This window comes from Hemicordylus capensis, chromosome 6 (assembly GCF_027244095.1).
Source record: "Hemicordylus capensis ecotype Gifberg chromosome 6, rHemCap1.1.pri, whole genome shotgun sequence".
Taxonomy (NCBI): Eukaryota; Metazoa; Chordata; class Lepidosauria; order Squamata; family Cordylidae; genus Hemicordylus; species Hemicordylus capensis.
In genome coordinates, this window is record NC_069662.1 from 136,603,616 (window position 1) to 136,629,626 (window position 26,011).

Below are 26,011 nucleotides of genomic sequence, written 5' to 3' on the forward strand. Positions count from 1 at the left end.
AGGTAATAATAATATTATTAGCGTTTAAAGTGCCACAAGCCGAATCTGTTTCTCTTTACATCATCATGACGTTATTGGGTGCTAGCTTTCTAGGGATAGTTCGTCTATTCTGTTTTTGGAAGTCTTGTTTTTAGTCATGAAAATGTAAATGTAGCATCTCTATCTCTAACCATGATTGGAGGAAGGAAGCAAGGAAACTCTCCCTTCTCATGTGTGAATTCCCTTGCCCTTTCATAATGAGGGTCAGTGTTCCCTCTAACAGGGATTCCCAGATGTTGTTGACTACAACTCCCAGAATCCCCAGCTGCAGTGGTTTTTGTTTGGGGATTCTGGGCGTTGTAGTCAACAACATCTGGGAATCCCTGTTAGATGGAACACTGACGAGGGTAATGCTAATTTCCTTTACAGTGAGGAACATTTTGCGCTCTGGCAGAACTCTCTCTGACTTCACTTTCAGGGAGTGAAACCTGCACTTTCAGGGAGGAGAGCTGGTCTTGCAGGAGCAAGCATGAATTGCCCCATTTGCTAAGCAGGGGCTGCCCTGGTTTGCATTTGGATGGGTGACTACATGCAAGCACTTTCTGGTAAGATATTCCCCTTAGGAGATGGGGCCGTAGCTCAATGATAGAGCATCTGCTTGCATGCAGAAGGTCCCAAGTTCACACCCATGTGCACACATGTCATCTATTTCCGGTATACCTGGGGCTGCAAGCAGGTATGCTGCAGCACCACACCAACACTTTTGGGGAGAGCGCTGATGGGGGGGAAGCGGTGGGGCAGGTAAGGGCACCCTTAAAGGACCCCCCCCCTGAACTGGCTCGAATGCTGGACTTCCGAACCGGTTTGGCCCTCCAGAAAAGGAGTGCCAAACCAGTTCTTGCACATCCCTAAGAGATACTCCTGCTTGAAACCTTGGGAAACTCCTGCCAGTCAGTGTAGCTAGATGGACCAATGGCCTGACTCAGTACAAGGCAATTTTTTATGTTCCTCCCTGAAACTGCTTCTCTTGGACTGTTTTTCTCCTGGTGTAAATCCAAGACCTGGAAAAATCACCATTAGAAAAACAGCTGGGGAGAAGCAGTTGAAGGGAGGAAAGCACCGGCAGGAGAAGGATTCAGTGCCCTTGCTGCTGTTTAAATGTCTATTCACACTCAGTTTTATAGGAAATTTGCAAAGTCTGCATCAGGGGTGGGCAAACCTGGCCCTCCAACTGTTGTTGAACTACAACTCCCATCATCTCCAGCCACAATAAGTTGTGGCTGGGGATTATGGGAGTTGTAGTTCAACAACAGCTGGAGGGCCAAGATTGCCTACCCCTGCCATACATTGGAACACATGGGTCATGACTCTGTAACATCTAATTTGACTCTATGGTTAAGAGTTATGTTAAGGATTAATGCTAATTAGGTCCCATTTAATCATAGTTTGCAAACCAGCTTCATGCTCTTAGGGCACGTTCAGACATCAGACAGAACTATAGTTTATTTTAACTGAGGTTTATTTAACAAGCTTGGATTGATGCCACAGATGATCATCACATTTTGGTTTGTTTCTCCACATGTTGGTTTATTTAAGTCCCTCCCCTCCTTCTTACCTGATCTAGGCTTGTCTCTCTCTATTCAAGAGCCTCGTGAGGATGGAGCCACTGAAAACAGAGATTAAATGCAGGTTCACACATCATGCGAGACCATGGTAGGACAAACCAACCAACTTCAGGTTCAGACTGTGATTTGACTGCCTGTCATAAATCATGGTCTGTTGATGCACAGACAAAATCGACCATGGTTCCATGTGATGTCTGAAACTGATCTTAGTTTCAGCACCTAGTTACAGTGGGAACCCTAGTATGCATTAATTATGGCTAAGGTTAGCGCAGATGTAAGAGTCAACCCTGCTTAAATCTGTCGGGATGAATGGGGGAATTTGCGCACAAGAGGGAGGACTGCAGGGGGAACTATGCAATCCTGAAGCCCACTCCTAATCTCTTAACTAGGGCTTGAGATTGGGAATCACTTGCCTCCACCAGACAATTGTTATAGATGGTCTCTGCCTCTCCCCTACCCTACCAAACCCTTATTCACACCACAATAACGTATAAAGTGAAGCAAAAACATTTTGGACAAGAATAGACTTTTCAACATGAGCTTTACCTGCCATCCCAAAATAAGCAATCATGTTGACAAAAGAAATACTAGCACTGAAGTTATTGACAGATAGTGCCTATTAACACACTGTTTAGAGAAGCCTGCTTCTTAACGCTCTGTGCACGTGGATACTTTCAGGTGAGGTAATTTGGTCGCATGCTTGTCTACCCTATAACAATAGAATCCTGCTGCTGTTTCTTGTTAGAAATGAAGTAAAAATAGGTAGAAGTGAAGGTGTGAACTGTATTTCATCTTCTCCTTGTCAACCTATCCCATAATGACATCAATTAATACATCACAAAATCACTCCTTAGAACCTCTGCTGCTTGGCTAGTCTGAAGTCAGTTCTGTGACCAATGAAATTATGCCTTGGACAGACATGATTGGAAGTTATGCAGGCAGAAAGCCTATTATCAGTAATATTCTGCTATTGATTGTAGCAGTGGTTGTGTTCAGTTTACAATGCAGCATTCCTCTTTCCCAGCCACAACAATTCCTTCCTCTACTTGGTATTGAACAAAAGTGGCAGTAGGTTTTTATGGGGATACAAAACTGCCTTTTTCCCAGAGCCGTGAGTGCAGTTATGCTAGAAATGCTATTAAACTGCTTTTTGTGTATTCAGTTTATTGTTGCTGAACATACTGTGACAAATGGTAGACTGCTGCTAATTCATAGTCAGCTCATGGTTTTGTATTCATCATAGTCATACAAATCAAACTGACCCCTATATCTGGTTATATAAACATTTGAGGGGGAAAGTATTTTTCAGTCTTGCTCATGTCCTTCACTAATGCTGAATAAGAGAATGATAAACACCTGAATTAGCACATGCATCTTTAAATATGTCATTTCAAGAAGGCACAGATTTCTGCAAGCATCTTTATCTGTTAGTTTTCAAATTCTTATTATTGAGGGTATGGTTCTGTTACAATTTTTGAGAGAAATGATGGAAAGAAGTTGTTTTTTCCATTGAGATATTAATGGAGCTTGTTTGCTTACATATTTAATTTACCAAGTTGCTTATATACCACCTATCCACGGAAACTCAAGGTGACTCAAACTACTAAACTTGTACAATATTACATTTCCTGTAAATATGTTTAATGGTTATTAGTTCAGATGTGGTTACAGTGATCATGTGGTACTCAGATTACTATTGATAAACCACATTGGTGGTGCTCTTGACCAAATAAGTGGGAAGTATCCTATTGTGATATTGTTCAGGCTGATGAAGAACTGACTTGTCCTAAGCCAGAGAATCCCAGCTAAGCAGGAATTTGAATTTGGATCACTCATATTCAGCTCTAGCACTCAATCCGCTGGACCATACTGGCCTTCCACTATTTCTGACCTAAGGATCTGAGTTGATGGGACTTGCTGATCACAGGAAAAATAGGAGAACCGGATCTCTTATTTCATAAATAGGGTGGCTTCACGTGACCTACTGCAAAGAAGCAGGAGGGAAGCAGTGTGTCTTGATGAGTGTGCCACTCATCAAGCCACTCACTGGTACTTCCACTTTCCGTGTGATCTGAACCTGGAAATGTCGGGTTCCCTCTGCCACCCAACATTGTCCATCCAACTTTAATGTTGGGCAGTGGAGTGAATGTTGGGCAGTGGAGGAGACCCAATATTTTTCATTCAACATTTCTGGGTTCATTTGACACCGAATTGGCTGGATGTACCCCCACACAGTAGGAAGTTGCACTCTGGATAGCTCAGGTTCTCCCCTACTTACTTGCAGTGGGTCATCTGACTCTACCCATAGAATTGCAAGAAGCAGCATTTATCATGTAGCTAAGTATTGTATCAGATGCTGAGGCTGTTCACATGAGCAGGCTTAGGCAGCCCAGCCTGGGCTTGGCTGCCTGTGTGAAGCACTGGGATCGATTCTGATCCTGGCCTTGCCTCGGCCCCAAGCCCAGGAATTTGCCCCAGGCTTTAACGTGGGTGTGTGCAGGCTGCAATCAACACATGCACACACAGAGCTGGGTAGCAAGAGCGCCTGGCTGAGGGAGGATCCCTCAATGCACCACACTCCTGACGGATGCTGGAGGACCTCCTCCTCGGACTCCCTGCTCTGCCGCTCGCTACAGAACGGCTCGTGTGCCGTGTGAGCGGCAGAGCCTTGGGGATCACTTTGATTGTGTGCAGGGAGGCAGCAGCCAGCCCTCCCCAACTGCCCAGGTAAGAGGTGGTTGTGTGCATGGGCCTCCTTATCTCTTCCCCACATCTCTGTTCAGTTAGCAGTTTAGATTGCTCTTTGGGTTATCTGAGAGAGCATGGTCTTGATTATACCATCCATGTGCAGATTCATGCAGATAGGATTGCTTATGTCCCATGAAGTGGTTTTGCTAAACCCCAAGTATCACCACAAGTACTGTAGGTCAGGGTTTCTTAACCTTGGGCTCTCAGATGTTGTTGGACTACAACTCCCAGAATCCTCAGCTGCAGTGGCTTTTGCTTGAGGATTATGGGAGTTGTAGTCCAACAACATCTGGGGGCCCAAGGGCCCAACCCTGCTGTAGAGCCTTTAGGGGTGTTGATTCCCCCCCCCATGAGAATTTCTCAGCTGAACTGTAAGGCTGCATTCTGATATCCTTTTGCAACATTTAAAGATCATTCACACAACCATAATGGGCAGGAGGGAAGGCAGAGTTTAACCAACCTCCCCCACCTCCTCAGATGGGCAAGGCGCTCCTCTTTGACATGCCCACATGATCTGTGCTGCTCCTGGCAGCGTGGATCCCTGGAGGCTGGGGAAATGAGTCCTGGCCTCTAGGAATCCCATAATGCACCACACAACAAGCACAGTGCATTGGCGGATTCCCCTTTGAGTTGGATGCTCTGGGTGCACGTGGGCTGCATGCTTAATCCCAAACCTGTGGTTGAGCACATGCCCGCACACTCTAACCCCAGTTAAGGACCGGGGTTAAACATCGGAGTAGCGGGGGCAGAAGCGCCAGGATCAGGAGTGATCCCAGCGCTCTGCACAAGCAGTTCAATCCAGGCTGGGCTTCCCTGAGCTGGGTAGGGCTGCTCGTATGAATAGTCTCTTAGCTTTCCTACCTATTAGACACCCCCCTTTGTATTCAGGTGTCTTAAGCTGTACATAACATCTGCATCTAGATATTTCTCAGCCAAACCAACATTTCGTTTGCCTCACAGAAGTTGGGACACTTGCAAACATTTGCGCAGTTGTGCACAAGTGCTGTTGCACAGGCATTGAAATTGCACAGAGTTGTGCAACAACATGTCCATTATATATAATGGTTGTACTGTTGCCCAACTCTGCATAATTTTGTGCTTGAACAACAGCACTCTTACATACCTGTGCAAACGTTATGTTCCACCATGTGTGTTACATTGCACAATATGTCAGCCATAATCTGTAGCACATCAGAATAGATCACCTCATTAATAATACGATTTAAAGCTGGATCCAAGAATTATTTCTATATTACCTCAAATTAATATGAATTATACTTTGACAGATGTGTATAATCTCTATTTTGCAGAGTTCGGATGTTGATCAATGAAGGCTATGAAGACAAAGTTGTAATCGCTCATGACATACATACGAAGAATAGATTGAAAAAATATGGGGGCCATGGATATTCTCATATCCTTGAAAACATAGTCCCCAAAATGCTAATCAGAGGTCTATCCCAAAATAAAATTGACAAACTCTTGGTAGCAAATCCCAAACAGTGGCTGACATTTAAGTAGACACATTTTTGTACTGGTAGCTTGAAGCTTGCCGAGATCAGAGTTGCTTTTGCAAAAGTGATAATTTGATACCTGAATTCTCTGAATAAAAATGGGATATGAATAAGGCTCCTACAAATCTCTTTTAGAGCAGAACAGTAGAGCAGGCATTTGCCCCATGCCCAGTCCTCCATCTCCAGCCATTCTGATCCTGGAAGGCAGTTTAAAATGACTAGCGTAGCCCAAAGGCTCTATTCAGACATTATGTTGTACGAGTATACAGATGTCTTTACACTTGTACATGCTTCTGTGTGTGTGTGTGAATTACTGCACCTGTGTTCATTTTAAAAGTGAACCCAGGTACAAGCCCTTCAAAAGCATGGTACAGATAGGAAGTGTACTCCTGTCCCTGTGTTCAACAATGTGTGAATAACTGTAGCTGTGCACAGATCTGTACACGATACGCTATACACGCATATGAGCGTTGAACATAACGTGTGAATAGGGCTTCTGAGGTCACTTGAAGTCTTTGTTTGGCAGTTGGGATCAGTGTTCCTTCTAAGGCGTGCACATGAGCACATGTACACAGATTTTTTTTTAATGTCCGCTCAATTAATTTTAGATCCTGCTCAGTTTGAATCAGGAAAGCCCCTCTCTGAATGCAGGTGTGCACACACTGCCTTGATCCTGCCATCCAGAACAAACTCATTCTGCACACAGATGAAAAACATCAGAGGGAACACAGGTTGGGATAATCATGTAGCACTCCCCATATGCTAGTAAATATTTCTAAAACCCTCATGTTTGAAAGGGTTGTTCCTGAGGACAGCCTTCATGATGGGATAGTCCTGTGGAAGGGCCAAGACACGTGTCGTGATTATGACAACAGTGGCTGTTCTAGTCTGGGCGCCAGGGCCATCTGCAACCCTTACGCTTAAGCCTGGCTGGAATCCAGCGAAACCCATGCGTCCGCTGTGTTCCACTGCTGTGCATGCAGAGGAACTTTCCAGTTCTTTACCCCTTACGCTGTATCAGATGCCACTCCCGATCAAGGGCAGACAACCTTGACTCTCCAGCTGTTGCCAAATTGCAGCAACAATTGTGGCTGGGGGTGATGGGAATTGTAGTTCAGCAACAGCTGGAGAGCCAAGGTTGTCTGCCCCTGCGCTAGAGCGTCCCTTGATTCTCAGGAGAGGGCAGGCAGGAGAAAGAGGGAAGGAGGCCTGTAAAGTCTCGGTATATACAAAAACAACACCCCAGTATGCAGTTCTTTAGCTCCCCGCTCCATGAACTCCTGAGTCAGCAGACAAACATCAAGGGCTGGGGTTGTAAGTAAATTCTGGGGTAGCACAATAAAGGGCAGGATCTGGACAGAGTTAGTCACGACTGGGCACCATTGAAATAAATGAGACCCAACAAACTTAAATCCCATATATGTCCATGGGGACATCGTCCTTGCTAACGTAGGGTGATCTTAATCCTGTAGGCACACAACAATGTGTCTCTTCTTGAGAATGCATCCGCTGCACTAGTTGAGTTTGCAACGTAATCGTATGCATATTTAATCAGAAGTTCAAAAGGAGTTACTCTCAAGTCAGTGTGCTCAGGATTGCAGCCTCAGTTTTCCACCTAAAACTTCAGAAAACTGCCGCCTTCTGAAATGATTTGATATTTGTTGTAATACACGCCTTTTAGAATCCATCTGTTCTTTATGTCATGCTTAAAAAAAACAAAAAAACCTAAGCATTCAATAAAGAATAACTGGGTAAAGTTTCTCTCCCCCCACCCCACCAATGGCTTGCACATGAATTGGAAGACAACAGTCAGAATTTCAAAGTACTATGATGTACAGTTGACAAATAAAAAATGTGTGTAAATTGCATGGTGAAGAATGAACTGGAGAATATCTATATGAAAAAGCCGTTTGAATGCCTCTTTAAAACACACTGAGCGCACTTGTGAGCATTGAAATGCCAGTGGCTGACACCCTGATGAAGCGCTTGTGCTTCTGCCGGCTGTGGAGGCACGATGGGTGCCCTTCTGCACCTCCCTTAGTCCCCTTGCATGCACTAAAGCATCAGAGCCATTAGAGTCCCAGGCGGTCCCTTCACTACGGAAGGAGTCTGCAGGATTGGAAACACCTTGGTAACTCTCTGCGACATGTTTCCAATCTTGCAGGGCCCTTCCAGGGTGCAGGGACCACTCTGAACTCTTAAGGGCCCGAATGCCACAGCGTGCATGTGGGGGGGACTGGAGTTGCTGTGCAAAGGTTTCCCATGGTGCCAACGCAGCCCCTAGAAGCACAAGTGCTTTGTTAGGATCTGCGGTCAGAATCCCGCAGGATGAGTGCACTTACATTGATTTCAACTGTCTTAAACATGCCTACCTCTAGATATTCGGTCAGGCTGACACACAGCACAATACGCCAGCCTAGTAATTTTGCATGCACACAAGCTGTGCAAATGCAAAGTCTAAACAGATGATGTTACATGAGAATGAGCCAATTACAGGGCTGACTATCCTGTAAATAACTTTTGTACATGCAAAGTTACTAGACTGATGTACTGTTGTGCAGTATGTCAGCCATTGGACTCAAGCCAAAGTCGTATTGTTCTTGATTGTGACTGTTGTCTAGAATGTTTTTTTAAAAAAGCAAAACCAAATACCCTTGTATATTATAATCAAAGCAATGGAGCTATGTTCACTCTTAACACTTTTAGAAATGTTTATGTCACAAATTGCTGTGAAGAGACCATACAGAAGTCTAAATATGTAATACAGTTTAATGAGCTATTATAACAAAGCCCATGATTTACAAATCAGTTTGTCAAGATATGATTTTTTAAAAGAGGGGGGAAATGCCATTTGTTGTTTTTGTTCCTTTTTTAAAACAGCGATCTAACATCAAGAGTTTATTTCAGATGAACCCAGCTTTTAGGTATCTGTTGCAATAAAGTCCTTGTGTTATTACTTCATATTGGCTGTGTGTGTCTAGATACAGGCCACAATTGAGTGAGTCCTTGAGCATGTATACGGGATTGTACTCATACACTGGTAGGCTTTTTCACCTGTTCCAAATATCATTACAAGCTGCAACTGAAGCTTCCCTGAATTTTAAAAGCAGCTTGCAATGAGGCAAGAGTTCCTGTCCAAGAAATAGAAAATTGCTCCTCTGCATGGGCAGCTGCGTTTTTCTGAATATGACTCTTGCCTGAAGCATACTATTTGATATTTTTGAGAAAAATTCCAAAGTTTTGCTGTCAACTAATGTACTGTATACCAATTGTCTTCTCCATCAAATGTAATTTGTAAAATGAGTAGATAAAGCTGGGTGTATTTTTGTCAAAAATGTACTGTATACTTACATTGAACTGAAATAAAAATTATTGCAGCAATTTATAAACTGATGCTGTCAGGAATAAATGGAAAATTTAGCCAGAATTGACTGATCTAATAAAAAGCACTTATCTTTTGAGATATATTGATATGCTATGGGAGACATTCACTCTTGCAGATGGGTTGATGGAGCATTCATGAACTGAATGTCTTTCAAAACATGAGACAAGAATAATGACATAATTCCATAGTTGCTTTTGAGAGTGGGTTTTCTACCTTTTTTAATATTTTGCAAATGTAGAAAATAGACTTGATTACGAAAGAAAAAACAATATTGTGCATACTTAAACATATTGTAAACCTAATTTTCAAACTGCGGTTGATCTGGTTGTGGCAGATTCTACTGAACAGAGAAACTAGAATCTTGGTTTTAATATTATAAATAATTTTAAATAAGTTTCAGCAAGCAAGCTCCATTCCATCTTGGATACCCCCTAACTTAAGAACAGTTACTTGGTAGTAACCCCTGTTCACTGAAAATTTCTTTCATCTAAATGCAGCTTGTGAGCTGGAAGTAACAGCATACTGTAGAAGGCAACTACAGATTGACTCCCCCCAGAATAGATAAACATATCCTCGAATCTCTGCTATGTACTGTATAGTGATTATTTTAAATTATTTCAAAACTCTTTATAGAAGTATTAATTATAGAAGTATGAATTGAACCAAAGGGTATTTTTATAGAATAACTGAAAAGTCTCTACAAGCTGCCTAAGGTACAAGAAGATAGGCTCAAATAAGTATGATCTTTCACATTTGAGAATGTTGCCTTGCATCATGTTACCTTTAATAATATGCATATATCACACACTCCTACTCTTTATCCCACCATCTGGAGCTCTGTGAAGGCGCCTTTGCATTGGACTAGCAGTGAGACTAATCACATCCTATAAGTTTGACACCCCGGTATTCTCATGTAGTGGTTCTAGTTAAGCTTTTAATATATAAAATATTAGCATTTATTTTAAAACAAAATAGCAACTAACTAGAAATCTATATAACAGAATTGATTGCTTCGGAGCACTCAAACTAGCCTGACTTTAAAATAAGCCATTGAGAAAAGGTGTTTCAAATTGTCTAAATATTTATATTTTTGATGGAGGGGAAGTGCTGTTGCACTAATAGCAAGAATGGTACAATTGTGCCATTGACGGCATTACTTTCACTCTTGCACAAGTATGCAGAAGTTATGTTGCAAGGTGCATGCAGCATTGAGCAGTATGTCAGCCACTGGGTTTGGGGTTTTTTTTGCTTAAGCCTTGAAATCCACCAACTGGAGCTAGGTGCAAAATAATGAGAGGACAGTAGGTATACACTGAGAATTAAAGAACAGGGTATCTAGGAGCCCATGCTTAGCACTGTCTTTTCAGTCCCAGAACTAAACTTCCACTCCTTTCACAAAATATCCACCTCTGGTTTTCACCCAAGTTTTCTTCATCTCAGCAGCCTCGTTTGGGGGTAGGAAGGGGAACCTTTTTCTAGATGTTATTTTAAAACGTTTAGAAGTCAGAAAGATTTGCTGATCTACTGCAAATCAGTCAGATTTCTACTAGCAGGCTTTAGGTGAATTGTTGGTCGGCAACCAGAGCAAGGAACTGCATGTGGAGTGAGCCCTGTTGTGCTGGTCTAAGGGGATGGCTTTGTTACACTGAAAACAGGAATGATGCAAGAGTGTGCAGCTGATCAAAATGTCCCATGCTGGAAAAACCTGTACCAAAGTTAGGAGTGTAAAAATGGCTTACTGGACTTGTCTATTATAAAATAGACGGGCCCCAGTGTTCTCTATGTCATCTTCTAGCATGAGTAAGGCTCCTTCATATACACACCCACACCAAGCAGCATGGGAGCAACTTCCCTGTACAGCCAAAGCTTTGCAGCTGCTGTGGAAGAATGCCCCAGCCAGAGGGGATGGGGCAAGTGGGGTTTCCCGTGTAATCAGCACCCCACTGGGAAGGAAGGTGCTGAATGGGCAAGAGAAACCCATGTGATCAGTTCTGTCTCATTGTATTTACATACATACTGCAGCTGCTTCAGATAGCACCATGGGGAAGAAGCTCCCACACAACTGTAGATATGTTTGGAGGGGGCATAAGAAACAGAGCACAGGGTGGGATGGTGGAAGCTGTTTCAGTCGCTCTCACCACATTCTATGGGACAGAATAAATGGGCTGCTCTATCCCCAGCAAGAAATTAGGCACCAGGAACAGGATCACCCCTACCAAAATGGTACCCACTATGTACCCAACTTTACTTTCCCCCCATATACACCCATGGCTCTTACTCGTTCCTACAGGGAGCTCAAGAAGTGTGTATGACATGGTGTGTATGGCGGGGGGGGTGGCCTTGCCAAAAGAGGGGGCCCATTGTGAAAAGGAATGTCTCTGTACATATAACTATGAAAAAACAAAACAAACAGATCATATGCCTGATGAAACTTAGAAGGTGCCCATCCAACATTTCCAATATTGGGTAATAACATATACCCAATATGGTGGCTGACATTCTGTGCAGTGGTGCACTGCCGAAAGGAACCCACCAGGGTTGCTGCATGATGTGAAGAGCAACCCTGACAGAGCTGCACAAAGGATACGTTGCGCAGTGATTTAAAACAGCATCTGTGCAGTTGTGCAGCACTTCCCCTGGAAACAATGAAAGTAGCACTGTACAACTGCCCAAATGATGTGTCAAGTTGTTGCACAACCATCCTCTTGCGCAATACCATTAGGGATGCCATCCACATTGCACAGCAGCTCTGCCGGTTCCTTGATGTTGGTGTGCCACTGTGTGGAATATTGGCCGGTGAGTTTTTATTTATTATTTTCAGAGAGCTGAACCATTTCACGCTTCTCTCTTCTTTGCCTTTGTTTTATGATGAGCCCACCAATTGGAACACCGCCTATGCTTCAGTGTACATGCAGCATTCTCCCTTTCATTTCAGCAGAGGCAGCAGCTCTGCATGCACAAGTGGATTTCCGCTTTCTATTGAAATGAATGGGGAAACCCTTCTGGGCATTGGGAATCTTTGTGTGCATTAGAGTTTCTCTGCCTGTAAAGTCACTGGATTGAAGCAAGAAAGACACAACAGTGTTGGAAGTCTTATTAAAACCCTGACTTGTGCCCATGTAAAGCTAGAGCTAAGGCTTAAAATGGGTCCATTTCTGTTTCTATATAGGAAGGGAATATGAGTACTAGGCAAATGATTCCTTTGGAGGGAATAAGCAAAAATCAGTTACATCTTCCTTTTATTGTAAAATCATTCCTCACCACATACTATGAGTTGGCTCCACACGCATCATAGTTAGCAGGTAAGTCACAAGTACCAAAGCTGATGGATGGATAAAAGCAGCAAGATCATAGCACACCAAAAGTATCATATACGCTGAAGAAATAATTCAGTGCCTTAAGTGGGTTTTTTCCCTCTATAAAAGTTGTGACCTATATAGGACTTCATTCACATGGACACTAACAACAAGGAGTATTTTGCTTTGGCGATAGTGGATCACACATCTGTTTAACTTGCTCTATAATTTTTTTTAAACACACTCTTTCTCTGGGTTGTACAGATGTGAGTCAGGTAGCATTTTGGCCCATTACTGAGGTGTCCCACGGCCAGTATCCTCTGGGACTCTTGATTCATTGACTTTTGCCACGTGAATCCATCACTTAGACTCAGAAGAAGGTGATATAGTTTTTGATTCATTATCAGTCAGCATAAATTATAAATCCAGAAAATGTGCTGTATTTGTTGTTGTTTCCTCCATGTGCTTTTCCTCCATCTAGTTTTATGTAGACCTCATCTCCTGGCTCCAAATGTAGAACTACGCTGTTACTGGCATAATCATAGTTTTGATCCGCATCCTGAGCGATTGCACTAGCTCGAACCTAAATAAAAACACACACACAAAGAACACGTGGTTACAACTTTAATATTTGCCAGTAGCATTGTGGAAAAACAACAGCATGCATAGTTCATTCCTACACCTTTCATGACTGAATGCCTAGACTAGGAAATGTTTTTTTCTCTACCACTGTGGTCCCTAAATGATCACAGAATAGCAGTAGACTCAGCCACAGGAAAACATTTCAACTCAAATCACCAATCATTTGCTTTGCCTGAATACTACACAACTATTTCCATCTTCTATTACCCCATGTGCCTAACTTCCTTGGAAAATATATGTATGTGTCTATGTATTTAACAAATTTATACACCGCTTCAAACTTGCATCTTCAGGCAGTTTACTTCACATACTCTTGTTTGTTTTATTTATTTCTCAAATGTATATCCCTCTCTCTCCAATGAGCTCAGGATGGCATAGATGGAGAGGAAGATATTAATAATAATAATAATAATTAATAATTATAGGGGCCACAGAAATCACCATCAGCCAATTACAAAAAGCAACTTTACTGGGAATAGCCTATATTTTGCGACGATATCTATAATAACCAACAGTATTGATGATAAAATTCAGCCATCCCAGGTCCTTGGGAAGGACTCAATGTCTGGATAAAAAGAAACCAGTCAATAACACCTGTCTGACTGTGTAAACAAGAAATAATAATAATAATAATAATAATAATAATAATAATAATAATAATTATTATTATTATTATTATTATTATTATTATTATTATTATTAGTTCGGTTTCTATACTGCCCTTCCAAAAATGGCTCAGGGCGGTTTACAAAGAGAAATAACAAATAAATAAGATGGATGGATCCCTGTCCTCACAATCTAAAAAGAAACATGAGATAGACACCAGCAACAGTCACTGGAAGTACTGTGCTGGGGGTGGATAGTGCCAGTTACTCTCCCCCTACTAAATAAGGAGAATCACCACGTGAAAAGGTGCCTCTTTGCCAAGTTAGCAGGGGTTAAATAATAATAATTCTATTATTTATTTAGGAACATAAGAACAGCCCTAATGGATCAGGTCCAACAAGGCCTACTAAGCAGCCTATTCCCCACAATGGCCCACCAAATGCCACTGGGAAGCCCACAAGCAGGAGGTGAAGGCATGCCCCCTCTCCCGTTGTTGCTCCCCTGCAACTGGTACTCAGAGGGATCCTGAGTGTTGTGCACTGTTGAAACAAGATGTGAATAAATACACACACACACACACAACTTGCCCAATCAGCACAGCTTTCAGGGTGGCTAACAAGACAAAAAACAACAACTGTGCAATAAAATGAAAAGAGCAGCAACATACTTAAAACAGCAAAAATGAAATGGCAAGGAAGATGACGCAGGTAAGCATAACCAACAGAACAAAACCAACAGAGCTGATATTTTTAAGAGGGCTGGAAAAATAAAAAGGACTGCCTGGCCCCCAAAAGACATGAGAGTAAGTGCCAAGCAAGTCTTCCTGGGAAGGACATTCCATAATCAGGATGCCACAACAGAGATATTCTTCATCAGTCATCACCTGCCTAAATTCAAAGAGCAGGGTACCTGGAATAGGGCTTGTAATTATGTATTTATTTCTTTAACAAAATGTATATCAAACTGTTTCTCAAAGGATTCAAAGTATCCAACAACACAAAATGATGAAGTACAATAGCAAAATCAGCAAACAACCACTTAAAAAGAGAGAGATCAAAATATTAAACGACCTGACAAAAATACCTTTGCAACATAAAACAATTCAGGGATCATTCAGGAAGGTCTACCGGAATAATAGTAGTAAACATTCTGACTAAGGCATTGTGGATGTGCCAGGAAGACACACCTAAACTATGAAAACTTCCCCACTGTTGCTGTACCCACACACATCAGGGGAGAGAGTGGTTTTTTGATGATTATCTCTGCTGTGGTAAGTGCCCTGTCCCTTCTGAAAATACGTCCCTGAGGGTCGCACAGCCCTCAGGGACATATTTTCAGAAGACACACAGAACTTCCGGAGGCAGAAAACATAACCAAAAAACATGCCTGCCTATGCGTGCAGGTGCCACAGCCGTAGAGAAACAACTTGCAACATAGCAACTATGTTAAGAGCAACTTCCCACTGTGAGGACACAGCTCTCATTGTGTTCTTGCTGTGTTGGAATGTTGGCCAGTATTTTTAACCTAGGCTTAAAACTGACCTGGAACATGCCAACTGAATATCTAGTGGCAGGGAGTTCCAAAGGAGGAGCAACAACTGCAAAGGCCTGCTCAGGTGTTACCACCAGCCAAGCCTCAAAAGGAGGGGGAACACATGAGAAGATGACCTTACAGAAAGACAGGTTCATGTGGGGGAAGCAGTTTATCAGGTACCTTGACCTTAAGCAATTTAGGGCCTTAAAGGTAACCAGCACCTTTCATCACGCCCAGGAACACACTGGTAACCAGCAGAGCTGATACAAATCAAGGAGTACATAGGAACATAGGAAACTGCCATATACTGAGTCAGACCATTGCTTTATCTAGCTCAGTATTTTCTTCACAGACTGGCAGTGGCTTCTCCAAGGTTGCAAACAATAAAGAAGGAAAAAAATTCCTAGCATGACTATGGACAACAACAAAAATTCATGTGGTGAGAAACCAAACATGAACAATGTAACTCAACATGAAAAAAGTATATTCAAAAATGAGAAGTCATTAGTGAATAACCAATACACATGTACAGAAATCACAAGTAATTTCTGTACATGTGTATTGGTTATTCACTAATGACTTTTCATTTTTGAATATACTTTTTTCATGTTGAGTTACATTGTTCATGTTTGGTTTCTCACCACATGAATTTTTGTTGTTGTCCATAGTCACGCTAGGAATTTTTTTCCTTCTTTATTGCTGGTTTCACTCCGTGACTGCTCCTGTTCTCCAAGGTTGCAGGCAGGAATCTCTCTCAGCCCTATCTTGGAGAAGCCAGGGAGGGAACTTGAAACCTTCTGCTCTTCCCAGAGCGGCTTCATCCCCTGAGGGGAAGATCTTGCAGTGCTCACACATAAAGTCTCCCATTCAGATGCAACCAGGGCAGACCCTGCTTAGCTATGGGGACAAGTCATGCTTGCTACCACAAGACCAGCTCTCCTCCTCGTACTATGCTCAGAGCACATGTCAAGACCTTGACAGCCATATTCTATACAGCTGAAATTTCCAAAGTATTTAATTGTTCCACATACTCCTGAGACGTAATAAGGGTGCAGCCGATTGTGGCCAGGTCTGCCTGTGCCAAGAATAGAGATAACTGTGCCTCCCAAAACCTGGCAACAGCATGCTGGGCCACAGATGCTACTTTGGCATCCAGGGCCAAAGCAATATTCAGGAGTACCCCAAAGCTGAAAACCTGGTTTTCTCTTAAGTGCACGAACAGATACATTACTTCACTTTATTCTCACAGGTAAGGTTGAGAGACCATAACTAGCCCAAGGTCACCCAGTGAACTTAAAGGATGAGAAGAGATTCAACACTGGGACTCCTTTACATGTCTAACACTCTAGCTGCAGAGGCCAGCACACGGAGAATTGTGAAGTTCATTCATAGGATCAAGAAGGCTTCAGATTTGTATTTCTTGAACGGGTGCATTCCATAGTGTACTGCCTTGGAAACAAAGGGAGATTCAAAAGGTAGAACTTTAATGGCTACTAGACTGGTGGCTATAGGCCACCTCCAGCCTCAGAGGCAAGATGCCTCTAAATACCAGTTTCAGGGGAGCAACAGCAAGAGAGAGAGCATGACCTCACCTCTTGCCTGTGTGCTTCTCAGAGACATCTGGTGGGCCACTGTGTGAAACTAGATAGGCCTTGGGTCTGATCCAGCAGAGCTGTTCTTATGAGCATATCAGTTCTTTGGAATCTGGCCTTGAACCTGATCTGAGTCCAGATTCATACAGGTATATCAATCTAACATTGCACTCCTACTGATTTGGGATCAGAGAAAGGATATGAGATTATTATGAGGATGTGAATAAGCATAGAAAAGAGTGCCTTGATGCCTTTGAACCTATAGACTTTATAGCATTTAAAGTGTAGGTACGAAGATGATGTGTGTAGTTTCAAAGCCATGCATTGAAGTAAAACCATGAACAGGTGTATCATATCTACATTTCTGATTTATGTATCATGTAAAATCTTGAATTCTTAATCATACACAATGCTTTAAAAATTTGTATTTCAACGTATGCCTTCATATTTAATTGGATATAATGTTGATGGATGCTTGTAATCAGTTCAGAACTACATATTGTCCAGTCCAACAGAATGCAATATTTCAAATCATTTATATAAAAGTTGGTGCCACTGGTAAAATATTTAACCTTTTATTTGTACACGATTTATGTTTAGTATAGCATGCCATCTGCTTTGTTGCCGATTCTTATTCCAGCAGATATACAAAGATGTTAGTGATTTAGTGGTTTTGCAAAACTGAACTGAGAAATAATGCATGACTTGGCATACAATATGCTGGATCTTTTTATCTTTTTAGAATTGAAAAAAAGTACAATAAGTCAAAAAAAATGTCATGCATGCCTTTCAAAAGTATAAAATGATAGGTTTTCAAATTAAATTTTCATGTGATATGATCCCACAGTAATACAGAAATGTTAACAATGGATAAGGCTTTTCACCATGCTAGATTTCATAGGGTATTATAAAGCTTAGAAATCACAGAAGCAGGAAAAACCTCTTCTTCTGCATCATATAGCAAGGTTCAGAAAAGCTTAAAAGATTTGTAATTGCTTAACAAATGTTCTAATTTAAGCTGACACACTGTATAATAATATCCTAGGCAGCCCTGCCTTGATTCATTGCATCAAAAATATTACACTATTTAAGTGATCTGTCTTGACCACTCTTTAAGCAATAACCATTAAAGAACTGAGTTTTTCCTGACGATTAATTACCAGGTGGGAGGAGCTGATGACCTCAGACCATTAACCCTAAAAATATTCATCCTTAGGAACTACCTTGTTCTGAGATAATTACTCATAATACAAATAGCACAGAGAAACAAGAGATACATGGGTTTGTTTGAATGATTATTAGAGAATGAGTTAGAAGTGAATTGATGCCAGTATTTTAGTAAATCTGATTGCGACAATTATTACTTAAATTCCATTCTTGCTATATTTATATGCTAGATATTGACTTTATGTAGCATTTTACATCGCAGCTGCTATGAATTGTTTTTTCTGTCACATAGTGGCATGTACTTTAATGGTGCTATTAGCTTTAGCATTAAATGTGCTTCATATATCATTATGAACACTATATAAAGATAGTGGACACTCTCCACAGCAATGGACATTGTCTGCACTAAAAGGATAATTTATTGATTGAGCTCCTAAAAATACATTGCAGATTGCAGTCATTTTGTGTACAGCTACAGTGCCTTGCAAATGCATTAACCTCGATCTCATACCCAGAGTGCTACCTTTATGGTCTTTGCCTCTTTTCTTTTTGGTGGTAGTCAATGTAATTTCTTTTCAAAGCCTATGAGGACAGTCTCAGAAGAATGCTAAGTGTATTGCTGTACATGTGTTGCAGGTATCTCAAAATTAAACAATGTGGTGTACCTTACATAAGTTTCATGATTGCTTACCTCATTGGGTTATAGAGGTATACTGGGATGTTATAATTGCAAACAAACCAATTATGTTATGGAATCAGCACTTCTATATTTAAGCTGAGTAACTATTAAGGAAAGCAATGTGTTACATGGGAGTCCTTGAGATATTCAATATATGTTGCTCTTGAATGATTCCCCCCACCCTGCAAGTCATATACAGTGCACTTCCAGCACAATAATGTTTTTCTACATTACAATACTGAATCCATATTGTAATTGTAATTTATTACAGACCAAGACCAGCAAGACTAAATCTATATAATACCATGCTCTCTTAAAATGTACTGCCCCCCTTCTGAATAGAAAACTTATCCTCACATTCATTAGCTGTCAGCCTTCTAAGATCAAATCACAGTCCAAAACACCAATGCATTAAATTCTTTTTTAAAAATTGGTTTCAGAATTTCTTATCACTGTGTAAATATAAACTGAATTCATTACTTCATGATCAATATTTGCCTGTTCTGTTTGTATAGTGACTAAATTAAGCAATTTATAAATGTCTAGGATTATGTATGTAGTCTATCTTCAGGCTCATTTTAATATTTATGACCATGAAAATATTCCATGCACTGTTCTGTGTTCTATTTTTATTTCTATCAAGTGTTAAAGAAAAATAATGCTTTTTAATAACCAAAATTAAAATTAAAAAGATTGTTGAGGGGTGGGGTTTTTTTTTTTGGTTTTTTTTGGTAAACCAGACAGATGAACATGTGAGAGATGGCAATTGCCTCTGCTGTATTTAATGTTTAACAATATGGCCTCATCTTTAGAGGCAGTATTTATGCTAGGCATTTGCTAATTTGATTAATTACTACTGATGTCCCCATAATTTCATTTTTACAGTACTTGTGGAAAACCATAAACAAAAGGTTAAGTGGCATATCAGATTAATTTACCAGCCTTTGATGCTCCCATCTGTGATCCTGCGTTCAACACAAAGCTGAAGTGGCTGAAAAGGCTCTCATCTGGTTACGGTACACTGGTATTCCCCAGTACCAGTGTTCAGCAATTTCAGCTTCATTATTCTGCCTTTGGGGGGGGGGGAGGATCACTTCAATCTCAAGTACTTTATATGGACATGTAATTCCATATTCAAGCTTTGTGAAATCTTGGGTCAAAATAGAGCACACTGTACTCACTGTACTACTCAACATTACAGTACAAATAAATAAATAAAAGGCAACTACTAAAGGCGGACCTCTACTATTCTGGGGATCTCTAAAAACGGATCTCTAAAAACATGAAAGCAGTCATCAGCAAGTCCCCTGGGAAGAACAGGACTTGCTGGTTTATGTTTTCTGTGGAGCCTAGCACATTATAGACAGGAAAGAAATATTTACTAGTAAATATAAAACTTTGTAATACTGTACTTTCTGTTTTGTTATGCGACCATATTTATTGGGTTTATGGTCCTTCAACAAGTGATGTTGCTTGGTCAAATTACTTGCTTACTTATATTTAATTATATAGTTCATATTTGATCATGTATGTGTCTATAACATTCTTGTATGTAACACTCTTTCACCCATAAGGTTATATAGGCCTTTTGCGGCAATAAAGGTGCTTCTAGGCACAAATTCTGATGAGTTTTTCTTATGCTGTGCAATGATCAATCTTGCTTATTCAGACAATAATGAGTGCAAACAATTATATAGGTGGGTTAACTATATATAAAGAGGGCAAGATTTATGAAGGCCAGATCTCTTGGGGCTGCTTTGGAGTCAGAGCCAGCAGGCAATTGTAGCACCATTTAGACTAATTAAAATGGATTATTCCTACATCTTTCACTCTATAAACTCCCATGATCTTTGGACATTTGGCCTAATAGAAAATGGGGATGGGGGTAGAAGGAAATGGCTTTGTTTTTGACTGTTTACCAACAATTTGGAAGGAAAACAAAACTGCTTTAATATTTTAAAAGTAGGGCAGTTAAGAGAGCAGCAACAGGGATAATTAACTTCCATAACGTCCTCCAAAGAAGTAGAAGCAGCATCTCTTTATGCCATTACATTTTGCAGCCCAGTAGACTGCATCCTGCAGGATTCTTACTTAGAAGGAAGCTCCACTGCTTACAGTGAGACTGACTTCTGAGCAAAGACACAGAGATGGGCATTATACGGTTTTGTTTTTAGTGCTCTGGCATAAATCCATCCATAGACTGTATGGATATTATCTCATGCTCTCAAAGCATCTCTAGCAAAGCGTTCCCCAGAACAACCTTGGCGTGGCCTGTCATTTCCTTCCCTTGCTCCACAGATTCTACCCCTCATATATACACTGGGTTTAATTCCACGTCTGGGGGTTTTTGTTTTGGAGGGGGTTTGTTTTTTTTGTAAGAGTCAAAAAAGAACACTCTCCTTGCCCATGCGCAAAACGTGTGGAAGAGCCATAAACACCCCGGGTGGGTGTTTTCCACCGCCCTGACCATTCCTTTGCGGTGTGATTGCTCCAGGAGGCGTGGGAGGATTCTCCAGAGGTGTCTTCTGATACTGACAGCTCAATCCTAAACCTATTTACTGAATGAAATGAGCGTCCCCGTAGCTTTAGATGGAGCTTAAACTTCGAAGGGAAGTTTAGATGGATGCTAAGGCGATGCCAGTCAGTGTGAGGACAGGAGGACGCCGTTCCTCCTTAACGCCGACTCCCGCCCCATCTCTTCCCTTCTCAGCCTGGATTCTCCCGCCATGAAACAAGTTCTGAACAAAAGCCCGCGCTTTCCCCTCCCTTTCAGCCACTCGTTGTGCGCGGGCGGCCCCAGCCAGTCTCCGCCTTAGTCAAGGCTTGGAGAGCCTGGACAGCGGGCGCTGCTGAAAGCGAGAGGGAAAGTGCAGCAGAGTTCTGCCCTCGGCTGGCCCTTCCGCCTGTGCCGCCCCTTCAGCTCCCACCTGAGCCTTTTATCGAGGCGCGCCTCTCCTCCTCTCGACTAGCTGCAATGGTGCCCTCGTCAAACAACAAGGCACCCCTCCCGTCGCGTCCCCTGCACCTCTACCTCGCCTCTCTTGCAAGCGGGCAGCCACGTTTCTAAAGTTTGCCGCCCAGGTGGCTGGCTACCACGTACGCTCCATAGGCGTCCAGTCAGTTGCAAACGCTTTGGCCGGGCCGGCCACTCGCCCACTGTGACTGAAGGGGAGAGGCTATCAAGTGGCCCAATGAAACGAGAGTCTGTCCCGCTCTAAAGCCACCACCACCACCAATACTGATATACCGCTTTTCAACAGAATTTTCAAAGCGGTTTACATAGAGAAATAACACATAAAAATAAGCTTGCGAGTCCCCGAAGGGCTCACAGTCTGAAAAGAAACCATAAGACGGACACCAGCAACAGTCACTGAAAGTACTGGGCTGGGGGTGGATAGGGCCAGTTGCTCTCCCCCTGCTCAGTAAAGAGAATCACCACGTGGGAAAGCTGCCTCTTTGCCCAGTTAGCAGGGGTTACCACGAGCGCCTTACCGTCGTGGCGGGAAGGAAGCAAATGACCCGGGCTGGATTTCGAGCGGGGTACTTTCCCGCCTCCGGCCAAGCCTTGCTTTTCTCAACAAGTCCTCCTAACCGCCTCTGAGAGAAATAACCGGGGGCGGACGGAAGAGAGATCTCAGAAAGGCCGCCACATCACTTTGCTGTAAACCGGCAGCCCTAACTCCCCTGACCCCAGAGTCTCTCCTGCTTCCATCCTGGCCTCTAGTAGGAAGCTGAACAGGACGCCTCTTCCTTTCTAGGGTGATGGTGGGTCGCCCATTCCCTCTCCGTTCACAAAGAACGGTCTTTCCCAGGAATGATACGTCCTGACGCTCCGTGGTTTCTCTGGGACTAATACACCACCGCCCCTCTCGCCTCCTGACTTGCTCCTGGATAGGAATTCCCCACCTTGGGACCCCAGATGTTGTGATACCTAGTTGCACTCATACCCCTGGTCTTCCGGGCTGAAGTCCAGGGCCTCCACACCCCCTGGGGCCCCCCAAATCTCGTTTAGTCTGTCCCGGGTGTTAAAAATACTGGGGGGGGGGCTCCAAAAGTCTTCAGGTCCAGGCTCCAAAATTTCCTAGGTGCACCTCTGGTTATACCACAACTCCCATCATCCCCTGCTCTACAAGACGACTCAGATCGCAGGTGCCTTCGAAGGTTTCATAGCCACGAAGCTCCCCCTACCCCAGCGCCCCCCAGCACACCCTGGCTCCGCTATCCCTCCTCTCCAAACGACCCTGATTGGAATCCTGCGTAAAGCCGGCTGAACACAGCGGGGCTTCCTTCTGAATAAACGCGCGGAGGTATGCCCTTCCAGTTCCTGCCACTTTTCATCAGCGTGCCTGGATCCTCCCTCTACTGTTTTCCACGCAAAACCGCACTCCGCGGGAATTGGTCTGGATTCGTGACACCCTCTGTACTCACAGTCGCTCAGGGTCCTGCACGAGGAGGACCCTCACAAGCATACATGGCGGGGGTGGGGGTGGATATTCTGCTGCATGACAGACAAGTCGGTTGCAGAAACGGTCATGCAAGTTAAGTCGCCCTGAGTAAGCAACAACAACCCTTACTCCACTATGCACAATCCATACCCTTAGCAATGGCCCCGGTTGCAGCTGACGCCACTGTGTGTTGCCAAATACCGAGAGCTATCTCTGCTCCTTTCAAGGCCCTTTCTTGATTTCCCCGCCCGGGTCGTTGGCCGCCAGCCGCCCTCCCGAACTCCCACTCTGTCCCAGTCTCCTGGGACACCCGCAACTCGCTCGTCCTCTGCCACGGGACTCATTTCCACTACACCAGGGACTACCACAGCATTCTTCCTCTCTCACCAGTGCGGACTCAGCCCTTGAACATATGGAGTAATCGACCGGGGTGTGTGTGTGTGTCTTAGAGCATGCACAGAATAACTTGCCTTGCAAGTGGCCACTAGTGAATCTTCCAGACAAGTCTGAGTCCAGGGGGATCTCTTAATATTAGACATCGAGCACTGGCCATCCTCCCAAATCCCCGTCTTTAGGATTGGCGCTCCCCCAATTCTTCCCGCCTCCTTTCTCTTCCAGATCGCGAGCCAGAGCCATCTTGCTCCGTATCACTGGCAGAAATGCAACAGGTGTAGCCTAGTAGCCTGTTTGGGCGGGCGCGCGAGCAAGCAAGCGCTTCACCTGTTGGATTCATGCTTGTCGCGCAGCAATGAAACGAGCGCAAGGCTTGTTCCGTGGGCGGGGTGGGGGAGATGAGAAGAGAAGGAGGCAACCCTATCAGGGGCTCCCCGCTCTGCTTGGTCGTCTCGAGGCCCCCCGCTCCCCGCCTACCCACGCGCCTGCTCCCCCCCGCCCCGCCGACGGCTCCCCGCAGGCCCCACCTGGTTGTTCTTGCAGAGATCGGCCCACATGCTGGTGCCGTCGCCGCCACGCATGAGCACGTGGTAGGTGAAGAAGTAGATGCCGGGGATGGAGCAGGTGAATTTGCCTGTCGTGGGGTCGTAGTGGTTGCCCAGGTTGGTGACCACGTCGTCGAACTTGAGCACCTCGTAGCCCTCGTGCTGCCGCTTGAGGCCCGCGTAGAAGGCGATCTTGGGCACCGTGCTGTACGTGGCGGCGCTGATGGCCCCGGCCGCATTCAGGCCCGGCGCCCCTGGCGGGCCCGGCAGGCCCTGGCGCCCGGGCTCGCCCTTTTCGCCCGGCGGGCCCACCGGCCCCGGCGGTCCGGGCTCCCCCGGCGGCCCCCGCGGCCCGGCTTTGCCCGGCCGCCCAGACTCGCCTTTGGGACCCTGGATGAAGGTGGGCAGAGACTGCATGAGGCCGCGGTCGGGCGTGGCCGCCGTGCTGGGCGCCTTGGTGCTGCCGTAGGGGTCGCAGACCATGCGGCAGGTGCCCAGCATCTCGTAGTGCGCCGACGTGCCCGCCGAGCTGACCAGCACCGGGATCAGGATGACCAGCAGCAGCACCATGACCACCCCCAGCGCGCCGGCCGCGATCAGCCGGCGCCTGCTGCCCACCAGGCGGCTCAGCGCAGGGCGATCCTCTTGTCTGCTTTTGGACAAAATCTTGATGACTGGACGGGGACCTCCTTGCACCGAAATCACCGCGGGGTAGCGTCCCCGCGTCCCTTGGGGCGGCTTCTCGCCCTCTGCCTCCCGCCGGCGGGGAGGGGCGCCCGGGAAGGTGTCCTTCGCCAGATCCCAAAGGCAAAGTCCCGGGAGCCTCGCCTTGCTTGCTTGCTTGCTTGCTGCGCTGCGCTCTGCTGCCTCCTCGCCTCCCCGTCTGGGGCACCTGTGGCTGCGCCGCTGCTACCCTGGAAAGGAGCCGCTCACACTTTTATGCAGCTGCTGGCGATCGACTTTTTTTTTTCCGCCTGTGCCAGCTCGAATCAACTCCCCTTGTTCTGCTCCTCCCGATCTCCACTCTCGCTGCCTTCCCGCGGTTTTTTTCTTCTTCCCACCCCTTCTCTCTCGCTCACTCATTCATCCTCTGCTTTCTGCAGCGACGACACCAACTCTCCGAGGGCAGCGGGGAAGAGCGGGAGGTGCCCGGGAAATCCTTCCCGCCCCGACGCCGCCGGCGAGGAACTCCGCTGCAGCCTTGGCCGGCTCCCTGGCTCGAGCTGCCGCGATGCTCTTCGGAAACGGAGCTGCCGCGGGGAGGTCAGCAAGCCGCGAAGCACCGCTAGCCGGAGCCACACAGGCGTCGGGCGCGCACAGGCAAGCCACCTGCCACCACAAGAGGAGGCTGGGAAGCGCGCTGGAGTAATTTATAAGCGCCCAAAAGCGCAGGGGAAAGGGGAGCTGCCTTGGCATCTCATCCCAGCATCTGCTCCGTTCATCCCACTCACGGAGAGTTTGGCATCTCACTGACAAGTGTGGGGAAATGTTTTCCTCCCCTCTTTCTCCCTCCCTCCCCGCCTTCTCCTTTTTCTCACTGAGCAGTGGAAATCGTGAGCATTTCCCTTGCTGAGCCCTGAGTGATGACAGCTTTCTTGCTGGAGCCGATCAAGGAGGGGTAGAGATCTACTTAGCACCTTTTGGATAACCTTCAGATCACTGATCCAGAATGTAAAGGTCACCCCCACTTCTGGCTTAATGGTCCCCCCAGCGGCCTCCATCTGTCAGGTGAAATATCACTTTTAATACAAGGGCAGCCTCTTACTGCCATTGGCCCAACAACACAGCAAACAGTTTTTGAAAAAGCACCCACTCCGCCACTGGGATGGGCAGAGTTTGTGGTCTCTTCGATTTTAAATCTG

General features: G+C 44.6%; 2 protein-coding genes across 12 annotated transcripts in view; one reads left to right on the plus strand and one right to left on the minus strand.

Moving 5' to 3' along the window:
* Window positions 1-8,827, plus strand: part of PTER (phosphotriesterase related) — a 45,435-nt gene extending 36,608 nt beyond the window's left edge. For all 10 annotated transcript variants that reach the window (XM_053259146.1, XM_053259148.1, XM_053259153.1 and 7 more), the window contains one exon: window positions 5,663-8,827. In XM_053259146.1, coding sequence (XP_053115121.1) covers window positions 5,663-5,873 — 211 coding nt within the window. In that variant the 3' untranslated portion in view covers window positions 5,874-8,827. The remainder of the gene's footprint in view (window positions 1-5,662) is intronic.
* On the minus strand, window positions 1,430-25,663 carry C1QL3 (complement C1q like 3). 2 transcript variants are annotated; one of them, XR_008309448.1, is made up of 3 exons: window positions 24,132-25,663; window positions 12,513-13,130; window positions 1,430-1,645 (listed from the first exon to the last, which is right to left on the minus strand). XR_008309448.1 is itself a non-coding variant. In XM_053259158.1 (2 exons), the coding sequence occupies exons 1-2, from the start codon at window positions 24,717-24,719 to the stop codon at window positions 12,951-12,953; spliced, it is 768 nt and encodes a 255-aa protein (XP_053115133.1). In that variant the 5' UTR covers window positions 24,720-25,663; the 3' UTR covers window positions 9,440-12,950. The 2 variants fall into 2 exon arrangements, 1 of the variants encoding a protein (XP_053115133.1); XM_053259158.1 differs by lacking the exon at window positions 1,430-1,645 and having other exon boundaries at window positions 9,440-13,130.
* Window positions 25,664-26,011: the final 348 nt, after the last annotated feature.

Bases quoted from the DNA above. Each gene is read 5' to 3' on its own strand.
- C1QL3 (XM_053259158.1), bottom strand. From the start codon at position 24,719: ATGGTGCTGCTGCTGGTCATCCTGATCCCGGTGCTGGTCAGCTCGGCG. The intron at 13,131-24,131 runs GTGGGGCCTGCG...GTTTTTATTTAG, and splicing joins ATCTCTGCAAGAACAACCAG to GTTCGAGCTAGTGCAATCGC.